The sequence below is a fragment of the Elaeis guineensis genome, chromosome 2 (genome assembly GCF_000442705.2).
Source record: "Elaeis guineensis isolate ETL-2024a chromosome 2, EG11, whole genome shotgun sequence".
NCBI classification, from domain to species: Eukaryota; Viridiplantae; Streptophyta; class Magnoliopsida; order Arecales; family Arecaceae; genus Elaeis; species Elaeis guineensis.
The window spans coordinates 118,971,353-118,981,395 of NC_025994.2; the positions used below are offsets into that span (position 1 = coordinate 118,971,353).

The 10,043-nt window shown below is 39.1% G+C and overlaps 1 protein-coding gene across 1 annotated transcript; it reads left to right on the plus strand.

The window, feature by feature from the left end:
• The first annotated feature begins 774 nt into the window (after window positions 1-774).
• On the plus strand, window positions 775-3,902 carry LOC105039820 (F-box/kelch-repeat protein At3g61590). The gene is made up of 2 exons (XM_029263843.2): window positions 775-1,430; window positions 2,358-3,902. Exon 2 carries the CDS (start codon window positions 2,398-2,400, stop codon window positions 3,604-3,606), a length of 1,209 nt encoding a protein of 402 aa, XP_029119676.1. The 5' UTR covers window positions 775-1,430; window positions 2,358-2,397; the 3' UTR covers window positions 3,607-3,902.
• Window positions 3,903-10,043: the final 6,141 nt, after the last annotated feature.

Here is a 10,043-nt window from a genome sequence, read left to right on the forward strand (position 1 = left end):
TATTATGGGGAAAAAAAATATTTCCTGCAATCCCTAAAGTGGCACCAGCATAGCAAGTTCACGCATAGCAGTTGTGCAGCTTGTTAGTGAGAGGGGGACAAGAAAGTTACTTGCTGGTTATGTAACTTTCAATGTGAAATTTCATTTGCTAGCACTGTGGTGGCATGAAAAGAATGGCAATTGTCAATAAAGGATGAACAATTTCTACAAGTTATATATATATATATATATATATATATATATATATATATATATATATATATATATATATATATATATATATAATGCTCGTTACACTATTTAACATGGTACTAACACAGCCATGCCAAGAATAGCCATTTTGTAGTTTGTTAATTAGAGGAAGAACAAGAAAGTTACCTATTAAATTTTTTAGCTTTTGAGTGTGAAATTTCAATGCTACGTTGGCACTAGATTGGCAGGACGATATTTCACTGTTGTTCATGGAAGGTTACCAGTCTAGCTCCAACCACATCTGATGGGAAGATGATCAGATAACATAATGGTGCAACAAAACATTACTCATTGGGATATTTCTCTCTGCGCAAAATGCGAAGGAGGTCGTCAATAGTAAAACAAGAAAACTTGGCAGGAAAGGCATTACAGTGAGCTTACACAAAGGGTACTACCTATAAAAGGAGAGAGCACAAAAAGCGGCAGAAGGTAATCAAAGCTGGTTACTTTTCTTTCGAGTGAGGCCAGGAAACACGCGCGTATGTGTGTATAAATATATATACACCCCCGCTTGTATTGCATAGCCACATAGACCAACCCTCTCAGCAACCCCCTCCCTCCCCTCCGCCTCTGTCTCAAAACCCATCCCCTCTTCTAAAAACAAAAGGACCCAAAGGAAAACCACCGTCCCCCTCGGTTTTCCCTCTCTCTATCTCTCTCTTAAAATCTCATCTTCTCTTCCAAAACAAAGAAAGTCCCAAGGAAAAAACCACCTTCCCACTTGGTATTCCCTGCCTGTCGTTTTGTTTTCTTTCTGGAGCCGAAACCACTGTTGTATCTGTCTTATATCCCTCGCAATCTCTCGGCCTCACTCGATCTCGATCCCGAAGCAAGACCGCATCTTGTGGCCGCTCTGCGGCCCCCTCCCCTTCGGCCCTTTCGTCGTCGTTTCCTTCCGCCAAATCCACAGCCTTGGGATAGATACGGCCGAAGCCCGTATCCCCTCCCCTGTCTACCATTCTCTCTCGGTCGCCAGATGGTGAGAACCGGATAAATGAGGCCTCTGTAGCCGTCATTCACGCTCTCCCTCTGTACCATTTTTCCGCGAAATCTCGACTTTTCGATCGGAATAGGTGGAAAGATCTCTGGATTGAGGGAAAGGCGGGATCTTGGAATGAGAAGGACCAAAAAGATCGGATTTTGGTGCGCCTTTCTTTCTATTATCTGTTACTGCTAAGGTATGGGAAAGAAAGCATTTTCCTTTTTCTTTTGCTGTTGGTCTTAGTTTGGCCCTGTTCTTGTTTGATCGATGTCCTTTTTTTGAGCTCATTTTTTCCGATTTTCTTCTTTTTCTAGTGCTTGAGGTTAAATGATGGATAGAGACGGCAATACTCGCGCATTATGTGATGAGATCGTGGGGCTTGTTTGTGGGATGTAGTGGTATCTTTCTTGCTAAGATGCTTGAGAAGAACATAGTCTAGGGTTTGGTTTTCGGAATAGTTACATGCTCTCTCTTTTATCGAGGTTATTCACATAAAACAGTTTGGAAACGGCCTTAGGAATGGCAATTCTTTTATGATTTCTTACAATATTGTCCTATGTGAACCGATTCAGTCCAATCAGAAGATTGGGTTTTACCATATCATGCTTTTTGTCTAAATATTAGATCATAGTTTTTTTTTTTTTTTTTTTGACGAAAATTATAGCACGCTAGTTGATATGTGCACGTGATCTTTTAGCCCAAAAAAAGTATTGTTCATTGCTCGTTCATAGTTATCTGTTCTTTTATATGATTTTTTAAGTCCCTTTCCTTCTAGTAGATGAAAGATTTTGATGGGATTTGGTTCAGTGATGCGAAAACTTGTATTATGTTCTCTTTTTTCTTTTATGTAGTCTTAGTTATATTTCCTGCTGCAACTTTTGAGCCTCTGCGTCAGCCATAAAATGCTTGAAGGTGTACAAAATTCTATGTTACAGGAATTTTAGCTTGCTCTTTTGTTAAAGGTTTTTTTCCTTTGGTTTTTGTCCCTTACCTTCTTCACTGGCCTAGAATAGTTTTTGCTTGGAATTGGATTCATGTGTTTGGGAATTTGAATGAAGTTTTGAAGCTGATCTTTTATATTTCCCTGCTCTCTACTCTTCTATTGCTTTTATGATTTTTTCAGGTTATTGTTTTGTTCTTCGTTGAATGGTATTGTTATCCTTATGGAGGGTGAGACATCATGGGAGTCTCTTTCTATTAGCCACTTTGGAAATGAGGTTGCTGACATTGAACCAGTTTCTGAGGGCTGTGATGAAGGTGAAGAATTAACAGTTTCCTTAGATAGCATTCTTCCAGATGATATCTTAGAAAGAATCCTGTCCTTTTTGCCGATTGCAAGCATCATCAGGGCTGCATCTGTATGCAAAAGATGGTATGATATCATCCACTCAAAGAGGTTTCTATGGGCCAACAAGTTGCCTCAGAAGCCATGGTACTACATGTTTACCCATAGTGAGTCTCCGGCTGGTTATGCTTATGACCCAATACTTCGGAAGTGGTATGGCTTCGATCTTCCTTGCATCGAGAAAAGTAACTGGTTTGTCTCTTCGTCATGCGGATTAGTTTGCTCCATGGACAATGACAGTAGGAGCCGCATTTTTGTTTTCAACCCAATCACGAAAGACTGGAAGATGCTATTGGAACCTCCTGGTGCAAAATTTCCAGATTATAGTACCCTTGCTATATCTGTGGACAGGAAGTCTCATGATTATACTGTTGTCATGGCAAAATCGAAGCAGGTGCCTGGTGATTTCCTTCAATGGGACCTCTGCATCCACATATATGAGTCTGGGAGTAGATCATGGATCACACCCATCAAAGAAGTTTTGACAGGATGGAGGGGAGGTGATGAGAGTGTGATTTGCGATGGAGTTTTGTACTGTTTGATTCACTCTACTGGTGTTTTAGGGACTGCTGACCTTCGCCATGGTCTGATCATGTATGATCTTTCTGCCCAATCTTCTCACACTTCTCTGATGCGCACCTTTGTACCAGTTCCTTGCTCCCTCACCTGTGGCCGGCTGATGAACCTCAAAGAGAGGCTGGTCATGGTCGGTGGGATAGCAAAATATGACAGGCCGGACATCATCAAGGGAATAGGCATCTGGGAGCTTCATAAGAATGTGTGGCAAGAGGTTGCCCGAATGCCGCACAGATTTTTCCAAGGATTTGGTGAGTTTGATGATGTTTTTGCAAGCAGTGGCACTGATGATCTCATATATATACAAAGCTATGGAGCTACTGCTTTGCTTGTTTTTGACATGAGCCAGAAGCAGTGGAAATGGTCGGTCAAGTGCCCTGTGACAAAAAGATTTCCTCTTCAGCTTTTCACTGGTTTCTGCTTTGAACCAAGGCTTGAAGTGGCCTCCTGAATTGTTTTCTTCAGTGTTGGATTTGATGGAATCGCAGTGATCTATAAATTGTTTTGTTGTTTTTGGAGTCATTTTGAAAGTTTTTGTGGGCTTGAAGCTTATAGAAATTGTTTTTGTTATAGAGGAAATCATTTCTGAAAATGTTGCTGGTGATCCTTGTTCTTTACTTTCATATCTCTGTGGACAGGATACTCTGTGATGTCTTCTGGCACAGTTGATGTATAGAATGTCAAGAGGAGCGGACTCCCGTTTTACTGTGATTATAATTTCTGCATCATTTGGGAAAAAGTTGTGTTTCTTTTGCTGTTTTGCTTAATCTTCTATGATTTTATTTCCCTTATCAATATCAATATTCCACTCATATGTATGTCTTAAATATCATTTGTATCCATCTTTGGTTTCTTTTGCTAGTTTCAAAAAGGCTATTTTCTTTCTTGCTTGTGGTGGTTTTCATTTTTGTGATGAAGGAATAGCATGTTGATGCTTGTTATGACCGCCACTTAAATAGGCAGAAGTTTTCTGGAGTTGTTCATTGCCTTTGTTGTATAATTAAAGAGCATCAAATTTCAAACAAGTTTGGCTTCGTCATCTAAATCCTTGTTCTTCGGCTGTAATATCTTCAAGAAAATGCGTTTTTTAAAGGCACATTGATGTGCTTAGGGCACATATTTAATTTACTCATTTGTTTAGTCAGCTTCAGGTTAAATGTTCCTTTTCTCTTTGATACATGTCCAACTGTAATTTCATATCTCATTACCTGTTGCACATACAGAAGTTCGGCTCTGGTTTGTATTGCAAATGGCATGCCCAACGCTTCTCTTAATTGTCGGGATTCTGCTATCCTCTTTGTATTTTCTTCATGTTCTCCCATCTTAATGTTTAAGAAGCCTTGCCAATGTATTTACGAGAATGGATCCCTTTCTTTGTTACAAAATCTTTTTTCCCATTGTTGTCTCTGAAGGATGATAAATGTTCCATGCTGCTTTGTAAATAACTGTCGGACAATGGATAAAGCTTCAGCTTGCTATGATATGTGCAATAGCTGGATAAGTCTGTAGTCAATAAGGTGGGTTAATTACTCTTGATATCTCGTTGCTTATATTCAGCTATGCAAATCTTATTACTCCACTACCACTTAATGTTAGGAGGTGGGCATTAGTAACTCTTGCATGAAGAAAGTTAGACATCCAAGTTCTGCAAGACATTGCCTTTGTTTTGACCTGAGATATATCTATTTGTTCTCAGATGCTGGTGGAAGCTAGATAAAAGGGCAACCTAAAATATGCCTTAAATGACCAACGAGCATGGGTTCCGGGAACGGAAACACAGGACATTTGGAAGTTTTTGCCTCTCTCTGTGAGGGGAGATTCCTTCCTCACCAAAACCCTGTAAAGGTATGAAGCTCTCTTGTTCTTTGTTTGTGGTGTAAGGAGGAAATGATATCCTTATCTATCTGTGTGCCTTTTTTTCCACAGAAAGAAAAAGGAAGAGGGGATCTTGGGTCTCAGCTAAACCAATGGAGGAGGGTGATCCCTCGTTGACAGCCTTCTCTCAGAGGTTTGGTGGGAGGACAGTGACAACTGAGCCCATTTCTCGGCACTTCTGAATCAGCTGTGGGTTGGTGGTGATCGATAGATGTCAGCTGGTGGCTGAGACCATCTCCTCTTGTCGACACTATTCAGGACTGCTTCGGGTTATGGTTATATTTTGTTGGAATTCTGCTTGGCTTCTTTTGATAAGTTAGTTTGTCTCTTTGCATTTGTCCCGGGGCTGGCAAAATCTTTGTTAGTTGTTTGTTGATTTATTGAGATGCCGACACCATGTGCAATCGCTCCTTCTCTTTATAGGCTGAGACTGAGTCCCCGTCTCTAGCCGCATTTTTCTTTGGAGATTTACTGTCTATCTTGGTAATTTTCTGCTTTGCTTTGGAACCTACTACTGTGGAAGAAGGACCTGAATTGTGGTTAACCACAGGCTTCTTGGCCTGGCTGAAGCCAGGGTCTGTACTTGCTATGCGAGCCTACAAGATGTAGGAAGCAACCACTGGGTTATTTGCTGTTTACATATTGACGTTTGATGCGTTTGTGTGAATTTCGACTTTGTGCAACCACAGAACGGATTGTTACGAAATATTCATCATTCTTTTATCAAAAATCAAAGGCAGTCTTTGTTTCTAACTACAACTAGATTTGTTAAAAGGTGTGGACAACAACTATCATAAAGCAAGGATTTTTATATGAAACGTGAAACTTTCATGGGAGGTTATCTGCAAGATTTTGTTTGTTTTCTTGTATAATTACGCAGTAAATGGGTGGAAAATATGGAATTTTAATACTAGGTTGGTGGTCGGTCCTAAATGGTATGTGAAATTGTGAATTAAATCTGAATTTGATGAATAAAGATTTGGGTATATTATGTAAAACTAAATGGGTATTCACATTATTCTCGTCCTTGCTTCTGAATACCTTCATGTTTCATGACTGCCTCATTTTGGCCGCACTAATCCTCGGAAATCTTACGTAAAATTAACTGATATCTCATATCTGCTTCATTTTGGCTACGTTGATCCTACTTCCTAGGAAATCTTAAATAAAATTTGTTCTCCCAAAACAATAAAAGCTAGAACCTCACAACAACCAAGCAACCATCCAAATACGATCCATGGGCAACTTTGCTGCAAAACGTTCATGGGTGGCAAAACATGGATGGTTGATGATGATGACACGGCAATTATGTAGGCTTATGATGCACATCCGACACCATAGAACCCAGTGGTCTTAGAGTCAAAAGGCAACTTTTTAGATCCACATATGGCAAGATTACTGATCAAGATTGGCGTAAAAAATACTTCAATTTATGTTGAGCTGGGCGGAAGAGTTTGCAAGCAAAATGGATACTCTAATAGGCTGGCCTCAGTTGCGCCGCAGGTTTTATTACATATGAAAATAATTAGTAGATGAAAAATTCTTTGTGCACTGCAGGTGGTGTGAAAAATCTAATGTAGAGTGCACCATCTTGTCTGATTCATCCACATAGCTATCACTTTTCAACGCATTCATTTTTTTATTTAAAAATTTAAATGATAAAAATACTTCTTCTTTTTAGAAAAAATTATGACATCCTGCGGCATATTATGATATCTTGCATACAGGATGTCATAATATGGTTCAGAAAATTATGACATCCTAGCATATTATGATATTCTGCATCAAATTATGACTTCCTATACATAGGATGTCATAATATGGCCTAAGATGTCATAATATGGGAGAGACATTTTTATCCAACTAGTTTCCAACGCACATGTAATGCTTGCAGTTTTGCTTTTTTGTTGAAAAATTTTTGAATGATAAAAATATCCCTACTCTTTAAAAAAAATTATAACATCATGTAGCAAATTATAACATCCTACGCATCAAATTATGACTTCCTGTACGTCATTCAAAATTTTAAACAAAAAAATAAAATTACAGACATTAAATACATATTGAAAAATGATGGATACGTAGACCAATGAGATAAGGTGGTGTGCTCTACGTCGAATTTTTTATATCGCCTATGGTGCATAAAGAATTTCTCATTAGTAGATGTGCTAATTAAATTATTGGACCATATTTGAGCAGGATTGGCTAAACAGGAAGAGAGACCTCGGACAAGGTCCAGGTCTAGCTAGGGAATATTCCCAGGCCTACTTAAAAACTAATTGGGACCATAAATTTCGATACTGGACCCGAGCCCAAAGCAAACCTGATGAACCATCGATGGGCTGGTCTGGCGTGGACCAGTTGGCAGCCCTGGTAAAGATGTGGACTGGAGACTGATGAGGACATTGAGGAGTGGGTAACCCCTTAACCAAAAGAGAAGCCCTGGATCCAAGAAACACCAATTCCTATGTCCACGAGAGAACCATGCCTTCCAACGCCTGACCGCGGCCGCTTGGCTATCTCCAATTGGCTGGTATGAATCCCTCGCATCAAATATTAGCTACGTCACCGCTGCGCCTCTGAAGCCGCCATGTAGCTCGGATTAATAGAGAGGAGAAATTTCAATAAAAATCAATAACGGGTCATCCGAATTTAAGACTCAAACTTTTAACGTGATTTATATTATAAAAAAAATTTACAAATCAAAATTTACATATTTTTGTGGTTCTTAACCAATTTGATATGATATATATTCGACCATGCCAACCCATTTAGGTGATGACTTTGGCGTTAATCGAGCCGCCAACTACAGCAATCTATCAGGTTGCTAACCTTGACAGCAGTTGAGTTGCCAACTTAAAGTGATCGACCAACAGCATTGAGACATGCGTCACCAATTCAAAGCATATTAAAAACAATTGAAGCTCATGAAGGTGTTGCACCATCTTGTTTCATATGATTGAATAGTTACTGCATGATCCATGCAGTTGAGATCCATGACGTGCGTAAGGTGTGAATCATTACCAAGCAATTAAGATCCACCTCTGCCTTACTCGGTGACAAGCATTAACCCTCCTATATAAAATAGTTCTCGAGAGACCTCCAAATATGATTTACCAAGCTCTCTCCCACTTTGAAACTCTCTAATCTCTACTATTTTCTCCAAAATTCTTGCTTGACTCAAATATCGAAGAATTTTCTATCGAAGAAATTCTAATAAATAGACTTTTTTTTTTTATTTTCAAGTTAAATACATTACTAGTATCAACCTCTTTATCCAAGCTCAACCACTACAACCATTTTCCAATTCATCTCTTCATCTCGGAGCACATCCAACCTCATCAACTTGGTGCTCATCTGATCTCATTGCCTTCGAACAGAACTCATCACAATATCCTGTATGGCAACACCGGAAAGAAAGAACAGTAACACTCCTAGATGAATTTTTGCCAAAGTACCTTTGTTTCCCCTAATCAATTATCCCAATTCTAGGGATTTAGGGATGTTGGCCTGTACACAGATACAAGCATAGCCCATCTTTCTCGAAGGATTAGTGAACTCATCCAAGAACACGAGATGCCTCCTTGAAAGTTTTGCCCCATATTAGTTGTGGCTAGAGATGGAAATGGCCAAGTTCCTACTCTAACGTGAGAAGGCGAGGCCAGTTTGAAGGTTAGCAAAAAGTCTAGATATGTTCACCGTAACCAACTGTTGCTCAACCAGGACAACTGCGCCACCTAGTCTTCATCAATGGAAGTTGGTCATCCGGAACAAATGCAGGGTTCAGTGGTGGAACTCTCGCTAGAAGTGGGTTCAATTATGTTTGCCTTTCACACAAAACTTCACTTTAACACACAAAATTGTAAATTTGTGTCATGTTACTTTCAAGATATTATTTTGCACTTGAGATGCTTATAGTTTTATATTAGTAAAGATGATTAATATGTCTCAATCTTCTTTTTTTGGTACAAATGTGTCTCAATCTTTCAATGAACTATATAAACACTATGCATATAAATATCAGATGTCATCAAGATCCTGCGCGTTATGGCATATGGAGCTCTCTGAAGTTAGAAAAATATCATTAAGTCTCGAATGGTATCAACCCTTTCCACTTTGGCAAGGGATAGGATTTGATTTTGGTTGGATTTGGCCTCCAAATATAGGGTAGATGCAGAATAGTGGAGGTGGGGATTAGCCCCTCCTAGCCTTTAAAAAAAAAATAGTGAGAGAGAGAGAGAGAGAGAGACTTATTTCAAGGAGCAATGATATGATAAAACACAATTAAAATATTTCTTATAAAAATAAAATAAAATAATTTCTCAAAAAAATACCTGTATAGCAAGAAATAATTTTTTTCGGATAAAAATGCATACAAAACAGAGGATGGTGCCGGGCCATGGCAATTAGGGGTTAAGAGCAGCATCTCTGGATGGCAAGTTCTCCTGCAACTAAAAATTTTTGGTCATTCTAAATTTGCTTTATACGCGGAGTTATCCCGTCATTCTAAAATCTGCAAGCTTGTCAATTGAAGGGAGCATATCTTGGTCACACGGCTCTTCACTTGCAACAAGGATTTAAAGATTGTCTTGATTTCTAATAATGATCCTTTAAGCTGCTCTTTATCTTGTCATTATTCTTTCAATTTTTATAACAAATTTATATTACTTTATTTTTTTAAAACATATTGTTCGATACCATTTTATGTCTTGCTCAGTATACAAGTAATCTGCATCAATTAACGATCGGTGCAATATACGAAGAATATGTGGGTGTTTTTTTTTACCAAAAAAGAATACGAGGGTGTTTCGGTGCAAGACCGGTGTGCCGAGCGAGCGAGGAATAGTGGGTTGTTGTAAGGCTCCCACCTTTCGCAAAACCCTGCAACCACGTAGTAAAATCCTTTCATCAGCAGCAGGTACTGTGCCAAAAAAAAACAGCAGGTACCGTGCCAAATGCTCCCCCCTAGCGAACTTTTTGACATTTTGGACACGCAAAGCCCAACGCACTCAG

Bases quoted from the DNA above. Each gene is read 5' to 3' on its own strand.
- LOC105039820 (XM_029263843.2), top strand. From the start codon at position 2,398: ATGGAGGGTGAGACATCATGGGAGTCTCTTTCTATTAGCCACTTTGGA.